Source organism: Gopherus evgoodei, chromosome 13, assembly GCF_007399415.2.
Source record: "Gopherus evgoodei ecotype Sinaloan lineage chromosome 13, rGopEvg1_v1.p, whole genome shotgun sequence".
NCBI classification, from domain to species: domain Eukaryota; kingdom Metazoa; phylum Chordata; order Testudines; family Testudinidae; genus Gopherus; species Gopherus evgoodei.
In genome coordinates this window covers 22936115-22956160 of record NC_044334.1, presented here as the reverse complement: position 1 = coordinate 22956160, position 20046 = coordinate 22936115, and the positions used below count along the sequence as shown (strand labels likewise).

General features: G+C 43.4%; 1 protein-coding gene across 2 annotated transcripts in view; it reads left to right on the top strand.

Annotated features, from left to right (window-relative positions):
• The first annotated feature begins 496 nt into the window (after positions 1-496).
• The window catches only part of BICDL1 (BICD family like cargo adaptor 1), an 86108-nt gene continuing 66558 nt past the window's right edge, over positions 497-20046 (top strand). For both annotated transcript variants that reach the window (XM_030583266.1, XM_030583265.1), the window contains exons 1-2: positions 497-910; positions 6351-6566. In XM_030583266.1, the coding sequence (XP_030439126.1) occupies positions 497-910; positions 6351-6566 (630 nt within the window). The remainder of the gene's footprint in view (positions 911-6350; positions 6567-20046) is intronic.

The following is a 20046-nucleotide window of genomic DNA, read 5'->3' as shown; positions in this document are numbered from 1 at the left end:
TTCTGGGCAGTGCGGCGAGTCTCGGGGCACGGAGGGGTTAATCAGGGCAGCACCTGGGTGCCGGCCTATGGAGCTACCCGGCTCTGCGAATCAGAACCCCTCGGAGAACAGGTGTTTGCTGTCGTCAGGGCTCGGGGTTGGGAGGGGGGCGGCCGCGCCGCCGGCTTCGCGAGGCTCCTGCAGCGCGATGTTTTGCAGGCGCCGCGGCGGAGATGGGGTGCGGGCAGCAGCGCTGCGGAGCGCGGCCGGCGGCAGCAGCAGCAGCAGTAGCGGGACGCCCAGCGCGCGCTGAGACAGCCCGGCTCAGGCAGCAGGGCGGCTAAGGCGGCTCCCCGCGTCCTCCCGGGAGGCGGCGCGCGCGGCGGCGGCTCGGCGCGAGCGCGGGGTAGGCTCCTGGCGCAGCCCAGCGTGCGGGAGGAGAAGGGGCAGAGGCAGCCCCAGCGGCGGGGGCCGGGCTCGCCTGCCCCCGCAGCCTGGAGCGCACGAGGGGCGGGCCATGGCCGCTTACTGCCTGGGCTTGGCGGGCGCCGCTTCAGCACCAGCGGAGCTGGACAGCGCCTGCTGCATGGAGCTGCAGGGGGCCGCGGGAGCAGGAGCCGCCCGGAGCCCCGCAGCCGCCGCGGCCGCCTTAGCTCCGCTCCAGGGCGGCCCGGGGGAGCTGGAGCTGGCGCTGGAGGAGGAGCTGGCTCTCCTGGCCGCCGCCGGGGAGCAACGGCAGCAGCAGCAAGCCGGGGAGCAGGACGCGGGGCCTGCCCCGGCGGGGCAGCAGCCGGAGCTGCTCTCGCTGATCAGGCAGAAGGAGAAGGACTTGGTGCTGGCCGCCCGGCTGGGGAAGGCGCTGCTGGAGAGGAACCAGGACATAAGCCGGCAGTACGAGCGGATGCACCAGGAGCTCACCTGCAAGCTGGAGGTGAGGGGCTGGGGCTGGGCGGGAGGAGGACCTGGCCGCTAGACGGTCTGGGCTAGGGGAAGAGCCGGCCTCAGGGACACTCGCATACGGGACAAGGCGGGGTAGGTGGCGAGCTGCGCTCCAGGGGCAAGCAGTGGGGTGGGCTGGGTGACTGCAGCCTCACTTACGGGGCGGTGGGGGGGCGAAGATGTGAGCTTCGGAGCCGCGTGCCGGGTGGGGCGAGAAGCCCTAGTCTCCAGTGACAGTGTAGATGGGAGCAAGTGAGAACTTGGTTCAGGAAACCTGCCCTTGAGGGACGCTATAAGAGGAAGTGGGACGCTATAAGAGGAAGCGGGAGAGGGGGAGAAGCCTGGGTTCCAGGGATGACGACGAGCACCTAAGTTGCAGGCCCTGGCTGGTGAAAGGAAGGAGATGCACTGGCATTCGGGGTGGGAAGTACCCCGACTCCAAGGACTAGAGAGAGAGACAGCGGGAGGTCGGAGGAGCAGGAAGACTTGAGCTCCCTTAGAAAGCCTGGAGGAGGCCTTTCTTCGCAGCAAGTTTTTTTGTGTCTGAGCTGCTCATTGGCCACAAGCTGGCAATGCTAAGTTCAGGGGCACTGCTACAGCATTGTACTCTAAAGGCACAAGTAAAGAACGTCCCCCCTTTGCCATCTTCACCCAAATTACTTTTTCTTTAAAGGTAACTTTGGGGACTTGTTTGTAGGTTTCAGGCACAAATCCTTTTTATCTAATTTACTTTGAATGTGTAATGCTCTAAAAGAAGATTTCTATATTGAAATCTAGAGATGCTCTTGCGTTCACCTCCTGTCTTAGGGCTATAGAGGATGGGATGAACCCATGAAAACCATTGATTGCTCAAAGATAAGGTATACAACATTGCAAAAATCTGTCTACATACCTACTAGAACCTGCCCTGGGAACTATAGTTAATGGAAATGAAATAATCTGAGGTTAATTTCATAGTGGTTTTGTATAACCTGTATATAATTGAACACCTGGATAATCTACTGGAACATATGGAACTGCATGAAGGCATTTCAGTTAAAAATTATGCTCATCCACTCTCTTTAAAACATTTCTCTGGTGTGGTTGGTCTTGTAGAAAATAGTAATTCTTAATACAGGTACCTTCCTTTCTCATGTTTACTGGAGATGAGGCACAAGGTTATTATAAAGGGAGAATCCAAGACAGACCTGGAAAGGCCTTCAGCAGATCATCAACTGAAAATTCCCCAGGCTGATGACAGGAAAAAACCTATTTGGGAAAAAAATAATGATGCGATAAAGGGAAAATATTCCTCTTGTCAGTTTTGTTTACTGTGTAGAACTTTGAATAATTTGTACTAAATCAGACTACAACATAATGTGCTGAAAGGTCTGTGAAGTAGGTGCTGACCCTGCATAAGTAGGTAGAACAGTAGGTACATTTTAACTGTGGACACGCACACTTTTTTTTTAAGTTTAGATTCAGGAATACTTCAGAACTGAAACTTAAAGTAGAAGGTACTGTGTACATAATCTTTGTGCCTTAGCAATTGGCTGTTGTGGATGATGTATGCCAGCAGATAACCTTAATGGTAAATGTGTCTGTGAACTGACCACTTTGAAAATACCTATAAATAGCTGGGAAAAGCTGTTTGCTAGGAACTCAGTGGATTGAACTGTGTATTGATTTTTAGGTTGAAATGGAGTGATTATAAATGAAAGGGCTTGTGCAGGCAGCTTCTCTTGGACAAATTCTGTTACACAACTATATAAAGTATTACTGTTACACCAGTAATCTCTCTTTGCTTAGAGATTTACACTAGAAGTTTCTAATTCCACCAGTGAATAGTGTTGAAAATACTAAACCCAGGGAACATCATTTTAGAGCTAGTTTGAACAGTGACAGATTAACATTCTAATTTGAAACCATTACCCAACACTGACCCTGTGTGTACACTTCAGCATATTCCTATCTTTCTTGTGGAGTCATATATCTTTGCAAATTCAAGAGGATTTGTGAATTTACTGTAAGTACCAAAGTCCTTTGTTCTGTGAGCTTTTTCATCCTAAAGGGATATCTGTCTTTTTGTTATTAAACCGTATACTTTACTATAGCCAATAACTTTATCTCCATAGTAAAACTTCTCAGTAATTTTACTCTTCTGATAGCAACAGTAGTGAAGCTGACATTTGTTCAAAATGTTGTTTAATTACACTATTTATTAGTTTAATGTTCCCCCATGTACATGTTTTTAATATTTAGCCCTTTTCACTCCCAGTGCATTAATAGTTAGATTTGCTTTCGCTTTAACCTGAGAGACAGGGTATTTTGAGATAATATCTTGACTATGTCGTATCCTGGGACCAATATGGCTACACAATACTGCAAAAAACATTGATAATCCTGTGTTCATCAAGCTAAAAGTTAGTCTATTAAAAAACTTCCATTCACTTCAATTGGAGCAGAAGCAGACTATGGGGCAGGGAAAGGAAAAGATTTGTGCTTATTTTATCCATTTCCCTATATTGCATTTTCTCTCTCCCTCTGTAGAATTTATTATTGCTGCTTTTTGAAACTGAGCTGTTAGCTGAGATCACCCTAGATACAGTTTCACTCAGATTCACTGCTGTTAAATAGCAAGTTTCAAGAAACATTTCATCCTTTCATCTCAAGTTAACTGTTCAGAGCTAATGCTGAGAATTCAGTGCAGTTTCTCCAATGTATCCAGTTCCCAGCTAACAATGCACTGATCTGCTCTTCTGGAGTCACCAAAACAGCTGTAAATCTATATGCACTCTCTCTCTTGATTCTTTGCAGATTCATACGTTTGTTTTCCTCTGAAAACACACACACAATGCACAGTTAGCTCTTTGTTATCTCTAAAAGTGTTCTCTGTGTGTTTGATGGCCTGGTTTACTAAGGTTCTGCATTTGGTACCAAGCACACCTACTTTGACAGACCTCTCAGTGCTGAGTCAGAGTTTACATCCATTTCCAGATGTGGAATCCAGATCTTATAGTTGGGATGCTCTCTGAATCTCATTGTTATCCTCTGCAAGGGGTTAAAACAATTAATGCCTCTGTTCCTATTCTGTGTCCTTTTTCCAGCATTTTGCAGTGCAGCTTCTCATTGTCAACAAGGCAACCCCTACTTGCTCCTGCCTTTTTAAGTCAGGACAGACCCAACTCAGTTAATTGGATGAGGACACACACCTTTCAGAATAGAATAGAATTCAGTTCTGAGTAGAAATTAATGCTAAAAATGAAATATCAAGTAGAACAGTCTGTTCTTTCACTCCAGTCAGTACTAAATAGCATGGAAATGCACTAGAGATCTTTGTTCAACTTATAGGACTCCAGGTTTGGGGAAGGATTGATTATAGGAAGAGTCTGTTATTGAGACAAAAAAAATTGTAAAAATGAAAAAAAAATGATAGAGACAAAACAAATCTAGTCAGCTCATCTTGGTGGATTCCACTCTTTTGACTTGGTGGATTCCACTCTTTTGACTTTCCCACAATACCTTTTGATGTTGCTCCTTCACCAGACAACTAGGCTAGAGCTATTTGGTCTTCCTGGTAACTACATTCCCCGAATCAATGATTCCCATTGGCTGTACACCTCTTCCATCTATTTAATCTTTTTGTAGTAAATCAGCACAATATTTTAAAATAGTCATTTTGGTCCTGTATATAGGCTTACAGTTTGCTTCTGAATTATGTTCAATATCTTTCTTTATACCCCTGAGAATGTTGATTGTAATCTGTTTGCACTACTTATACTCACCATGCTAAGATTCAGTCTTCTATCCACAACACACATCCCCATATCCTTCTGAACAGTGCTTGGCAATGAATGAGATATTGAACTATAAAGGAGGATATTTTTGGCTTGATGTGTGGGTATATACATGCATAACTCCCCCTTACCTGCTAAAATTAGAATATATCCCATAGACTGCAGCAACTGTAGCATTGTTAAAATAGTAGGAAACACTTTCCTCATGAGATTTTTCTAAAATTGAGATGGCAGTCTTCAGAGCAGGGACTGTCTTTCTTTATTCGGATGTACAGTTCCTGGCATAATGGGGTCGACCCATGACTGAGACTCAGGTGCTAACACGGTACAGATAATTAAGAAATTAAAGACACCAAAGAAGCCACTCCACATAAATACTGTGTGATTTTTCTCCCTGTAGGTTTATGGACATGAAGGGATGGGAAGATAGTGACCTGTTCATTGTGGGATTGTGTCCTGGTTAAAATGGGGAATTGCTGTCTGTATTAATCCCAGTGGCCTCTTGTCCCATGCTGTCACATTTTCTTGAAAGGAGGACCACATTCAGGAAAGGATGCATTGGCAGCATGGCTTCTGATGGAGTCAGCTTGCCATATGGAACAAAGGGACCCAGGGAGTAGCAAGAAGAGGCTGTCACTCTTCAAGATACCCAAGATTTCCCCAAGAATCTTGGAGCATCTACAGGAAAGGGCTTCACTCTCTGAACCAGTCTGCAGGCAAGCAAATGTGGCCTCTATTATCCCAGAAACACTGTGAATTTGAGTTTTTCAAGCAACTTTAGTCCTCCTGGATTTTTCTGCAAAAGGGTATACAATGGAAGGAGATTGACCTAATTTTCAGCTCTACTTTAGCCGAGCCTCCATTTTTAGACCTTCAGTTAACTGGCCCTGCAAAACATGCAAGTTATAATAGACTTCTAACTACCTGATTTTTACAAACAATTAATTGTGGATGCAAAATTGTGCCTGCAAATCTAAAGTCAGTTTCTGAAAATCTGGTTCTAAATATATGCACACATATATTAGGTACAGAAGTCACTTCACCAGTCACTGATACATCCCCCTCACCCCCTTTGGTGTGGAAAACAATAGTTGTTTTACAGCACGCAGTAATACTATGTACCCATTTAGGACAGAAAGAGCCACTTGACAAGAAGCATCTTTTACTGCAGGGTGCCTAAAGCACCACAGAACTGATTTTAAAGATCTCTGGTTGTGAGAGCAGAACAAGAATGCCAGGATGGTACTAGATTGACCCCCCCAAAAATTGTTTGAGGTGACTCATGTTTGTCTAAGTTATTAATTGGTCTGTGTGACCTAAATTTTCTGCTTATTGACTTTCAGAGTCTGCTTTGCTGTTTCTTTGTACTCAAAACAAAATTTGGCATTTTTGACTTCCTCCATTTATCTACAAAGCATGGACAGATTTATTATTGGAATAGGGAGTGATTTCACTACCCATTTCTTGACTCTAATATAGATTTGCAAGTCATATAGAAGTAGAAAATTCTTGAATTGTGTTTGCTGCATGAATATACAGGGAGGAGCTGTTGAAAACAGGAGCGATATCTGGGAATGGGGAATCTGGTAGGAACATGCAGCATCCTTTGGTTTTTTTTCTGCTTTCATAATCTTTTTCTTTCTTTCTATTACCTAGCACCTAGAGCAAGAGAAACACGAATTAAGGCGACGGTTTGAGAACAGAGAAGGGGAATGGGAAGGAAGGGTGTCCGAGTTGGAGAGCGATGTGAAACAGCTACAGGATGAATTGGAGAAGCAGCAGGTTCACCTTCGTGAAGCAGATCGAGAGAAAACACGAGCCGTCCAGGAACTATCTGAACAGAACCAAAGACTCTTGGATCAGCTCAGCAAGGTGAGGCCTTCTAGCCGGGACAGGGGCAGGGGAGGTGGAAGTCCGCACATCGTTAGTCAACTCTGTCATTCAGAAAAGTCTTGAACTCTTCTGTAGATTTGGTGGTGATGGGGGGACTTCAACTATCCAGATATATGTTGGGAAAATAACACCGCGGGGCACAGACTATCCAATAAGTTCCTGGACTGCATTGCAGACAACTTTTTATTTCAGAAAGTTGAAAAAGCTACTAGGGGGGAAGCTGTTCTAGACTTGATTTTAACCAATAGGGAGGAACTTGTTGAGAATTTAAAAGTAGAAGGAAGCTTGGGTGAAAGTGATCATGAAATCATAGAATTTGCAATTCTAAGGAAGGGTAGAAAGGAGTACAGCAGAATAGAGACAATGGATTTCAGGAAGGCGGATTTTGGTAAGCTCAGAGAGCTGATAGGCAAGGTCCCATGGGAATTAAGACTGAGGGGAAAAACAACTGAGGAAAGTTGGCAGTTTTTCAAAGGGACGCTATTAAGGGCCCAAAAGCAAGTTATTCCGATGGTTAGGAAAGATAGAAAATGTGGCAAAAGACCACCTTGGCTTACCCTTGAGATCTTGCGTGACCTACAAAATAAAAAGGCGTCATATAAAAAATGGAAACTAGGTCAGATCACGAAGGATGAATATAGGCAAATAACACAGGAATGCAGAGGCAAGATTAGAAAAGCAAAGGCACAAAATGAACTCAAACTAGCTATGGGAATAAAGGGAAACAAGAAGACTTTTTATCAATACATTAGAAGCAAGAGGAAGACTAAGGACAGGGTAGGCCCACTGCTCAATGAGGAGGGGGTAACAGTAACGGGAGACTTGGAAATGGCAGAGATGCTTAATGACTTCTTTGTTTCGGTCTTCACTGAGAAGTCTGAAGGAATGTCTAGTATAGTGAATGCTTACGGGAAGAGGGTAGGTTTAGAAGAGAAAATAAGGAAAGAGCAAGTAAAAAATCACTTAGAAAAGTTAGATGCCTGCAAGTCACCAGGGCCTGATGAAATGCATCCTAGAATACTCAAGGAGTTAATAGAGGAGGTATCTGAGCCTCTAGCTATTATCTTTGGGAAATCATGGGAGACGGGGGAGATTCCAGAAGACTGGAAGGGGGCAAATATAGTGCCCATCTATAAAAAGGGAAATAAAAACAACCCAGGAAACTACAGACCAGTTAGTTTAACTTCTGTGCCAGGGAAGATAATGGAGCAGGTAATCAAAGAAATCATCTGCAAACACTTGGAAGGTGGTAAGGTGATAGGGAATAGCCAGCATGGATTTGTAAAGAACAAATCGTGTCAAACTAATCTGATAACGTTCTTTGATAGGATAACGAGCCTTGTGGATAGGGGGGAAGCGGTGGATGTGATATACCTAGACTTTAGTAAGGCATTTGATACAGTTTCACATGATATTCTTATAGATAAGCTAGGAAAGTACAATTTAGATGGGGCTACTATAAGGTGGGTGCATAACTGGCTGGATAACCGTACTCAGAGAGTAGTTGTTAATGGCTCCCAATCCTGCTGGAAAGTTATAACAAGTGGGGTTCCGCAGGGGTCTGTTTTGGGACCGGTTCTGTTCAATATCTTCATCAATGATTTAGATGTTGGCATAGAAAGTACGCTTATTAAGTTTGCGGACGATACCAAACTGGGAGGGATTGCAACTGCTCTGGAGGACAGGGTCAAAATTCAAAATGATCTGGACAAATTGGAGAAATGGTCTGAGGTAAACAGGATGAAGTTCAATAAAGATAAATGCAAAGTGCTCCACTTAGGAAGGAACAATCAGTTTCACACATACAGAATGGGAAGAGACTGTCTAGGAAGGAGTATGGCAGAAAGAGATCTAGGGGTCATAGTGGACCACAAGCTTAATATGAGTCAACAGTGTGATACTGTTGCAAAAAAAGCAAACATGATTCTGGGATGCATTAACAGGTGTGTTGTAAACAAGACACGAGAAGTCATTCTTCCGCTTTACTCTGCGCTGGTTAGGCCTCAACTGGAGTATTGTGTCCAGTTCTGGGCACCGCATTTCAGGAAAGATGTGGAGAAATTGGAGCGGGTCCAGAGAAGAGCAACAAGAATGATTAAAGGTCTTGAGAACATGACCTATGAAGGAAGGCTGAAGGAATTGGGTTTGTTTAGTTTGGAAAAGAGAAGACTGAGAGGGGACCTGATAGCAGTTTTCAGGTATCTAAAAGGGTGTCATCAGGAGGAGGGAGAAAACTTGTTCACCTTGGCCTCCAATGGTAGAACAAGAAGCAATGGGCTTAAACTGCAGCAAGGGAGATTTAGGTTAGACATTAGGAAAAAGTTCCTAACTGTCAGGGTAGTTAAACACTGGAATAGATTGCCTAGGGAAGTTGTGGAATCTCCATCACTGGAGATATTTAAGAGTAGGTTAGATAAATGTCTATCAGGGATGGTCTAGACAGTTTTTGGTCCTGCCATGAGGGCAGGGGACTGGACTCGATGACCTCTCGAGGTCCCTTCCAGTCCTAGAGTCTATGAGTCTATGAGTAGTCAACCTTTTACACAAATGAGTGAGACCCTTCCCTTAAAAAAAAAATCTGTTCCATGTCTCTGGTAAAACTACATCAGTGCCCCTAACAAGATGTACTGTTCTTAAACTGTACTTCATACCCTGAAAATGGGCTCTTCCAGGTGATCCACAACACAATCACATATTGTTACTTGTGGAGTCAAAGCTGTTTTCTATTTATTTTATAGATATTTTTCATCCAACTTCTCTTTTCCTCTCCAGGAACATAAATCAGACTTCTAAACAGCTATCAGCTTGAAGTGTCATTAATATTTTACTATATGCAGGGCAAGACTAATCTACTGTCAATTTAATGATGACACCAAAGGCCCAATTCTGCCTCTAGTTATCCAGGTGTGACAGTTATTGAGCTAAATGGTATCTTTTCTGTTAGAACTGAGGGCAGAATTGGTCACCCCGAGATCATGCACTCGCTGAGGCAAATTCTGTCCATGGGGAAACATACAAAACCCTACTAACATCTTTGGGGTTGCATGATTTTTACTAAAGGCATAATTTGGCCCACTGCATGAAGGAGGATTGAAAATTGAAAACTAGGATGAGAATTTTTTCTAGATTGAATGCATACCGTCAATAATTTAAAGAAGGATGATTAAGGTTGTCAGGCCCAAAAACTAACCTGTCTTAGAACATTAAGAATCTGTATCTTTTGTCTTCCTTTATTCCATGGTGCTCCCAGAGAATCAACAGAAATCTAACAGTCTGTATGGTATTACCCTTGCAAAAATGTTTCATTTGAATGTGGTAAATTACTGCAGCATATCAAGTGCAGTACTTGGAGCAGCACAGTGCACTGTGTAGATTCAGACTAAAGATCCAGAACTGGGGTCAGTAGGGAAGCAGCAGCTCAAAGTGTTGGCTTGGGCCAGGATTTCCTTGTCCAGAGTTAATAGGAACACAGTAGTTGGTAAAGGGAAAAATAAGACCTGAGCCACAGTGCTGGCACCAGGAGAATATCAGTAGCTGGACACAGGGGCTCTGGCTGCAGCTGTGCATTTATTGTGTCTTTTTGTGTATGTAGCTTCTACAAGGTCTGTGTACGAGAGAAAATATGATATTGTGGTTAAGGCATTGGATTGCAACATGGGAAATTATGGGTTTTTTTCCTAGCTCTGCCATAGGTTGTGTGTGTGGCATTGGGCAAGTCACTTAATGTTTTATTTCCCCATCTGTGGTTTTTCTTTTTAATTGGTATAATAATCCTTCCCTAGCTCATTGGGAGAAGAGGAGAAATTCATTAATGTTTGTGAAGTACTCTCATACCACACTGATAGGGCTATCTAGAATCTGCTCTTTGTAGCATACACTGACAATTCTGTCAAGGAGAGAGATGAATCCATGGCTGAGATCTTCATCTAGGACTAGAGAGACATTCTGGAGATTAGGTTTGATATTGCAGGGGATAGAGGCTTAGGACTTCACATGAGTCAGGCTGTGAACTTAAACCCAGTCAGGTTTCTGACAGCTTCAGGACCACTTTCCAATGCCATGCTCTTTTCACGGCCAGTCATTAAAACAATTACATAAAGGATTGTAGCTTGCAGGCATCATAACAAGCTGAAAGACAATTCAAGAAAGGACAAACGTTTTCCTTGGGCTTTGGGCCACACAGGATTATAATTGTGTAGCGTCTATAGTGTAGGAATACCTAGAGCCTCCACTAAGTCGGGGCCCCACTGCGCTGTACAAACATGGCATATGGCAGTTCCTTTTCTAAAGAATCACAGTGTTCCACCACCATCCATCCATTTGGTCCTTTAAATCCCTGCTACTTCCAGAGATCTATGCTTGGTGTCCCTCCTAACCCATTTCTACAGAACCAGTGTGTCCCACAAAGACACTGGAAGAGGAGGGGCCACTCATCTCTTTAGAATGTCAGTCTTGGTGCTGAACTTCATATATGCAGTGAGAATCAGCCCCCTTCTTAGAGATAAAGAGTGTGGATTTATGGGGAGAACTTATTGGGTGAACTTCAAGTAAGCAATGCAGTTCTCAGCATTTCAGTTTGGCACCTGTGCAACACTTCCTGACATTTAATATACAACTTATGTCATCATCTTTTGTTATAAGTTCTTACTGGGATAAAGCCATGAGAATCTTGGTAAATCGCAGTTGAAGTGCCAGGGTCTAATAGCCTGAAATCAGATTGTTGCTCATGTTATCCAATTTCTGTTTTTTAATCTAAGCCTGATTAGTATATGGATGAGTGACTACCTAAGAATGCTTAGTGTTCTACATTTGTTGTTGCAGTGTTATGTGAGTGACCTGTTCATGTTATTTCCTAGGCTTTCAGTGAATATAACAAAAAAAAACAAAACAAAACACTACCCTGCAGCAGCCATGGTGCTGGGGTTCTCATGAGCTAAGCAAGCTTAGGTGTGGTCAACTGGAAGACATTCAGTGAAAAAAGATGCTAGGAAGAGGTGTGTCTTTTGCGATCTTGAGCGCAGGTACTATATAAAGGCTTACTGTAGTGCTGGTTGTAGGTTTTCACATGCCTTTTTATTCTGTGAGTTTAATAATTTCTTCTTCCAAAGGAGATTCATATGCAAGAATGTTAATGCAACAATAAGGTGGAAGCTTTAATTGCATAATAATTCAGAGCAAAGTTTTCCATAGCAGCCTTAACTCTGCCCTCTTGAATATTTCTATCCTATTAGGGTCTTTAATTAGAAGATAACAAAATAAAATGTTGCATTGCAATACAAAATGGTACATATTTTATGTGTATCTGAAGATATAGGGATGAAAGATGATATATTTCATTTACTAAATAGCATCTTGTTGCCAAAGCATTACATTACTTTGTATTGCTTTTTATCCCTAGATTTCAACATTAACAGAGCCCTACACTGGCTCTGGAGTAGCTAAAGGACATAAGCAAGATGGTCTTATGGCTAAAACACAGGACTGCAAGTCAGACGATCTGTTCATAGTTTTGCTGTAGACTTTCGCTCTCTGCACATCAGTTTTCCCGCATCTGTAAAACTAAAGATATTTTCTTTCCTCACAGGGGTGATGAGAGGACAAATTAATGTTTGTAAAGTGATTTGAGATATTCAGATGAGAAAGTAGTATAGGTGTGTATAGTTCTACTAATAACAGTTAATATTATTATATTACGGGCACTTAACCTACCCTTGAAATGCAGCTCCTTGGGGGATGCAGTAGCTGTTTGTAACAAAACAGAGCAACACTACTCAGCAGCTTAAAATGGGAAATGAAAAAGAATATTGTATCCTTTTGAAATTAATGGAGAATTTAGGTGAGCAGTATTGAGATCATAATGAAAGACTATTGTGATACATACATTAAAAAAAGGAAAGTTTAAGGTCTCCACAGCAACCTTTCCTCTGAATTTACTGATTTGTGATTAAAATCTCAGTCGTATGTTGGATTAATTCACACATACAAAGAATTATTGTAATACATCTGGTACAGGCCCCAACATGAGGTAAAGGAGAATATCTGTTAGCAGTAAAATGTCTGACACATAGTTGATTAGTTCCGATTCTGCCTAAATGCAGGGGAGTGGTATGCATAAATATGACTTAGAAATTCATTATAATATTTGTTTGTTTAAGTATGACGTATAGGAGACAAAGGATGGTCCTGTGGTTAAGGCACAGGCTCATTACATCCAAGTTTAGGTCCAGCACAGGTTCTCTCTGTGATCTTGGGCAAGGTGCTTAATCTATCTCAGTTCCCCATCTGTGAAATGGGGATAATGCTCCCTTTCTCCTACACTTCCTATCTTGTCTATTTAGACTGTAGGCTTTCTGGAGCAGGGACTGGCTCTTCCTATGTGTAGCTAAAGCAAATAACACAGAGACCCCGATCTCTGTTCAGGCCTGTAATTGCTTCTGTAATATAAATAATAAGGACCTTCTACTTAGAATGAGAGAAAGTATTAGCTTCTTCCTCTGTCAGGAAGTGATTAAAGGAATCTTTGTGTTGTTTCTGAAATAGGTTTTACCAGATGGCTTTCCCACATACTTCCAGCTACCAAGCAATGGACTGCTGTAGCCTGTTGCTGCATCTACAGTTTGGATGAGTCTGTATCATTCCCAGTTTAAGTTAAGCTTCTTTTACAGTACATGGAGCATTAAGAAGTAATTTAACAACATCAAACTCCAGTAGTATTTGCAATGAATATGTGTTCTCTGGGGCAGGAAGAAGTGTGTATTCTCTTGTGTTGCTGGAATACAGTGTTTAGAGAAAGTGAAGTCTTAGGTTGCATTGCTTTCCCTCTAGGATAGTTCTTCAGTAGAGTCACTGTAGCTTTTATATTCTGATGACATTTGCTGCTGACATGGTGTTATAGTAAATGAGCTATTTCAATCAATCCCTCTAGCGTAGAGAGAAAAAAAATTGGGAAAGATCAGATAATCAGCTTCAGGTACTAGTCTCCAGAGCAGGTTTTAGTTACTAGCCACATGCCGTCCTTTCGGTGACTAATCTGTCTCAATTTTTAAATGAGTGTTTCCTCTTCAGATTCTGTATTAAGAGATGGAAGCTTCATAGGAGTGGAAGCAGGGGTGAAAGTAACTTAGAAGTAAAAGGCTCCAGGCCTCTGGCAGAAGAGGCGGGGCTGGGGGTCAGCCTCCCCCAGCCAGTGCTGCCTGTCCTGCACCTCCCAGGGCTCCGGCCACTGCCATGGTAGTGACAGCAGCAGCCAGGAGTCTCAGGCCCTTTTAAACTGCAGGGCCCTGGGGCAGCTGCCCTTTTTGCCCCCCCTTCCCGGTGGCACTGGGGGGAAGGAGGACAAAAGGGGCAGCAGTGTTAAAGCGCTGCCATGGCAGCTTTTTAACATTGGCTGTTTACAGGCCTGTACCAGCGGCCATTTCTTCTGGGTACCATATACTGGCCCATACCAGCCCACTTTCACCTCTGAGTAGAAGTGAAGGTCTCTTCTTGCCCTTTGCCTTCCTTTGCTTGGAGCGAAATGCTTTTGTTCCAGAGTTGCAGGCCAGCTAATATTCTCTCTCAACTGCTTCTATTGAGTACCTTTTCTGGCTACCCTTGCCCTACTCAAAGCAGCGTGGAGTTTTCTGTTTGCAGTTAGTAAGCTGAAGGGTTTTTTAAATGTTTCTATTGGTTCTGGCAGTATAGGAACTATGTAAGTTTTAGGTTATTCATCTAGGTTCACATATACATATTAAGTTGGCTTTGCAGAGTGCATTTCCAGCTCTGGCATTGTTGCTAATTATTAGGGGAAACTGGTTGGGCCAAATACATCCCTGGTGTAACGCCATTAAGTTGTAGTGACATTACACCAGGAATGAATTTGGTCCATAGCATTCTAATAACTTACTCTATAAACATATGTTTAATAGAAGCCTCTTAGGTCTTTGGGAGATAAGGCACCTACCCTCTGTTACTAAGTCAGCTCAGACTAGCATAGCTTTTTGTAAACAGAAGAGCAGACTTCTGTTGCCTCAGCCCTGGGAGGATCTACCTGTGAATTTCCAGTTCTGCATCCTCGGGCTTGCAAGTTACTCACTGATTTGTTTTTTAAAGTACTGTTTTAATTTTGTTGTGGCTAGAATTGTTTTAATGAAGCAGCAATCAGCTGCCTGCCACTGAAGCTTTTGTATTGAATCTTCGCACAGGAGGCTCTGCAGCAAGGGTGGGCAAACTACAGCATGGGGACCACATCCGGCCCTCCAGACATTTTAATCTGGCCGTCGAGCTGCAGCCAGGGAGTGGGGTCAGGGGTTTGCCCCGCTCCATGTGGCTCCCAGAAGCAGACATTTTGCCACTCGGTCTCCTATGCGTAGGGGCAGCCAAGGGGCTCCGCACGCTGCCCCTGCCCCATGTGCTGCCCCCGCAGCTCCCATTGGCTGGGAACCATGGCCAATGGGAGCTGCAGGGGCAGTGCCTGTGGACAGGGCAGCGCGCAGAGCTGCTTGGCCTCGCCTCCACCTAGGAGCCCGGGGGGCGGGGACATGCTGCTCCTTCTGGGAACTGATTGAGGTAAGCATCACCTGGCGTCTGCACCCCTGAACCTGTGCTGCACCACCAACCCCTGCTCCAGCCCTGATCCCTCTCCCACCTCCAAAAACTCCTTGGTCCCAGTCTAGAGCACCCTCCTGCACCCCCAACCTCTCATCCCTAGTTCCACCCCAGAGCCTACACCCCCAGCTGGAGCCCTCACCACCCCAACCCCTTGCCCCAGCCCAGAGCCCCCTCCTGTACCCTGAACTCATTTCTGGCCCCAGCCCAGAACCCGCATCCCCAGCCAGAGTCCTCACCCCCTTCCGCACCCCAACCCCTAGTTTTGTGAGCATTCATGGCCCTCCATACAATTTCCATACCCAGATGTAGCCCTTGGGCCAAAAAGTTTGCTCACCTCTGATCTACAGGTATACATTGCCTGTGGTTTGAGCATTGGCCTGATAAACTCAGGGTTGTGAGTTCAGTCCTTGAGAGGGCCACTTAGGGATCTGGGGCAAAATCAGTACTTGGTCCTGCTAGTGAAGGCAGGGGACTGGACTCGATGACCTTTCGAGGTCCCTTCCAGTTCTAGGAGATAGGATATCTCCATTAATTAATTAAAGTGATGCAAAGTTGGGTTCAGAGCCTGAAGGTCGCTTGACCAGAGTCAGTGTATCTTGATAAGTCTTGTTCTGATATACTGCATATGCAATAGGGGACACGTCTGCCTAGACATGGGGCCGAGGGTAAGATTGCAAAAGTCAAAGGGTCTGATCCAAGCCCACTGAAAGACTTCCTTTGACTTCACTGAGCTTTGGCTCAAGCCCTTTATGAATTGTATGGGACAGTTTGGCTGCCCCACCATTCCCCAATAGCTAAAAATCTCTACATCATTTACAGGACCCTGTTTATTCCATGCACATGGAATTTTCTGCAGAATTCACTGTGCCAGAAAAGGCTTCTGATTAACACCATAGCAGCAACTCCAAGATAATAATCCAGCTTCATGCCATATCATGACCAGATTATTGGAACTTTTCTCTACTAAAGCTGTAAATGTGGGACATTGCCACAGCTGTGTGTTCTTCCCTGGAAAGCCCTGCACGAAGCTGATTCAGTGCCATAGATGGATGCTAAGAAACATGCACTTGTTGTCTGTCTAGAAAGGCAATGGTTTTCAGAGAGAGATGCAGAGACATTTTAAGGTTATAAACTGCTTTCTTTAATGACACTTTAAGATCACTGTAGATCTCTCCCTATTCGTGTGCTTAACAAAAGCTTGCTGCTGGTTACATGGGGGATGGCTTCATTATCTAAACCTCTAGTTTGAAATATCTAGCCTGCTTGCAACCACAAGCTTGAATTCCAGGAGGGTCAGGTTAGCCCTCTATTTTGAGGAAAATAAATTCAGTAAACTGCAATCAGGTGAATTGCAGCTCAGACCTTTAAAGTGAGGGCCTGTCTGTTCATTCTTGGCATTCAGGATCCCATGGCCCTTGATGTAAATTTATGGTTTTGTCCTAGTTTTTTTAATCAAAATGTCACCTGCCTCCCTATTTGTCAGAAACAAGTGATTTTTCTCTCTCGGACCCCCTACAGGCACATCTTTTAACACCATTGAAATATACTTGGGGAGAGCTCTTAATGTCAGAGGGGAGAAATTATTTTGTTTAAATTTAACAGAGGATAGCTGGCCTGTGTGCACAGATAACTATTCCCTTCATCCCAGCTGTGGCTGAATTTCAGGGGTATTGCATGTATGGATTGAGGTTGGGTGAAGTGTTTCAGGAAGAAAGGTACTATATAACTATAAGGTGCTATTATTTTCATAAGCCCTAGGCATGATAGTAACTAGGAAAATGCTGCACCCTGCCTTGTGGCAAAGGAGAGGGAGATGGACAGATTTTACAGGATGAAGTTCTAGGGGAGGATTGTTTAGTGTTTGCTGATTGTAGCAGAGGTGTTTTCCATCTTCATCCCTCCACTGGGCATCATTGGGGTGGGGGAAATGTTGGTGTTTTCCCATCTGATGCCTGCAACAAGTCTTTATGGGGGTGAGAGGAGAGGAGATTCAGCGTCATCCCAGCTTTTGCCTGGGGATGATCAATCTCATTCTGTGCTGTCTGTTTGCCATTTCCAGAGCTGCTGAGCAGCCCCGTCACCAGTTGCTAGGCTACAGCATATTACATTGTCCCAATCTGGTGATATTGCCATGGTGACAGGGTTGTTATTCCACTTGAGTCCGCTGCGGTCAGGCTGCAAGTGCAGCGAAGGCGCAGTTGTGATGTCTAGATTGGTCAGTCAGGAAATGTCTGACATCTCTTTTAAATGAATAGCTGCAGGGAAGTAGCACACTCTCATCTCCTGAATTAAACATGTGCATTTGTAGGGCTGCATCTGAAAACAAGTTCTCCGTGATATGCTTTAGACTTCCAGAAATTGTCATGGAAATTTATCAGCCCAAGAATTAAAGCCCATACCTTATTGTAACAGGTGATGAAGAACAAAATATTTTATTCAGCTGTTAAAAATAGTTATTTGCTCCAGGCACATGGCCAAGTAGAATTTAGCAAGGATCACCTTACTGAAATACATTTATAAATGCATTTTCCCCCCACCCACAACAAAGAAGGTGGTGAATTTCTGTGTGTATTTATATATAAAAATTATTAAGCCTGGAATAAGAAGGTGCAAATTCTTTCACTTAAGTGAGAGCTGCACTGGCTTATATCAGGCTGAATTTGGTATATAAGTGAGATAGAGACAAGTGCCTTTGCTCCAAGAATCCTAGTGCTGAGCCAGCAAGCCTCACAGCATTTTTATAGTCCCTATTTTGTAGGCAGGGGAAAGAAACCAAGACACAAAATGGTGGCAGTGGCTTGCCCCAGCTGTCACAGCACAACATTTTCAGAACTGGTGATGGACCTGGGACTTGTGATTCCCACTCTTTTGCCTTGTGTGCAGGCATTACCTCCTTTGTGGTATGCCCCATCTGAGTGCTAGTTTCCAAAAGCAGATATCACATACATAATTTGTAAGGTAGTTCACTGATAAGTGGCCATAACTGGAGCTCACTGGCCTCTCATACTTTAGATAGCTGTTGGAAAGGCTAAATCTGGATCTGAGCCTAGAGTCTGGGTTTGGTGCTGAAGTCTCAGCTGTTTGAGTTTTTGCCCCACAATGATAGAAGTTGCATAGGATGATCTGGCTTTCAGATTTCTACCTCCTTGAGACACATCTGGAAAATAGGCCCTTTCTAGATTTTGACCTGGTACCAAAACTGAATTGAGTTTTGACCTGAAGTAGTTTCTCAGTGGCTCTCTGATTCCAAAGAAGTTCAGCACTTCTAATTTGAAGCCATGTCTAATTTTAATGTTTATAGTGATTGTTTGTACAGCATCTCAGATGTGGGTAGGAAATGAAATCAAGTCTTTAAAATATTTGTTTATTCACACTTGCAGCTGTAAATCTGCTCCAGCAGAGTCTAGAAAACTGCGATAGTGTAGAGTCGACACATTGCAAGTCTAGCTGAAACCAGGGCTTTTCAAAACTCAGCTTTGTAAACATCTCTATGGAAGAACCTACTTAAAGCATTTGACCTCTTAAAAGAGCCTCTAGATCTATATCTTAGAGTAAAGTAAAGGTGTTTTAAAGATTAGTTAAAAATAAACTAGCCATTTAAAAATAGTTTACTGCACATAAGTTCTAGAAAGAGTGAGGTCTCCTTTCAATTGACTTTATTAAATGAGCACACTTAGTGTTCTATTTACTTTTGAAACACGAGAGTCATCTTGCACAAAGACCAAACCTTTAATAAATTGTTTGTATAGAATCATGTTTAGCAATGTATCATACAGCTTATTTGAAACACTCGGGCTTAACTGGAGCTTTTTGCAGACCTTTGATATGTGTTCCATAACTATTTAAATGTAGAACTGAATTGAGCTCAGTTAGACCAACATATTGGCAACACTAATTGTGGCACAGAAAGACAAGACAGTTGCTAGGTAAGACTGCCAGTGTACGCTTGACTGAAAGTGCAAGGAGCTGTCACTTTTGAATGGTGCAATTTGGGAGTGGGTGGGTTGTGAGGTTAATTTTTCTTTAAATGTTACTGGATTGCAGTCTGACAGGTTTCTATTGTGCATCTGAAAGAAACTGCATGCAGAGGAAGATGAGGTGGGAAAGGAGTCTGACAGATTTTATCGAACAAAATGAAGTGTGTGGGGACACAAGTAACTTGCATGGATAGTGGTAGTTTATGATTAGAATCTGAATATAGAAAAGTAAACATTTCAAGCTAATGACAAAACTGATCTGGTGCAATTTCTTCATGGGGTCATAGCTCAGAACCCAGCCAGTAGAAAACATTGCAAAGACAGTTTTGCTCACCTCCATGTGGAAGAAGTGCTGACACATGAGTTTCATGTACTAACTCTGGTGGGAGTTGTGTCCAGCCCTCCTTGATGGCTAGAAGGATTGTCATGATGCAAGGTCCAGAGAAGGGGGATGGAAGAGATCAAAACTAGGAGGAGAACCCCCAGTGGGAGCAAAGTTCTAAAGCTTTGGTAACTACTCCCTAAAACACTAATTGTCTATCTTTGACATTTAAATTAAAAACATTTAAGAAAAAAAGACTGAATTTTCCATCTTTTGCACAGGTCATGATATATATCAAGATAAGTCACAAGAAAAAAAACTTTCTCCACCAATATACAGGCACTTAAAATATGTCATTCACATCTGAAGTTGCCCTTCATATAGCAGTTAGTGGATCCATTTGGAATATCACAAACAGTAGTACTGTAGTTTGGCTCACAACACCTGCTTCAGAGCAATCACTGGTTGCCCTTAGCTTCCTAAGCATTACATCATCTTCTTGTCCTGGACATACATCCCTTCCTACCTTATCACTTTCATCCAAAAGTTCTCTAAAACCTATTCTGAACAT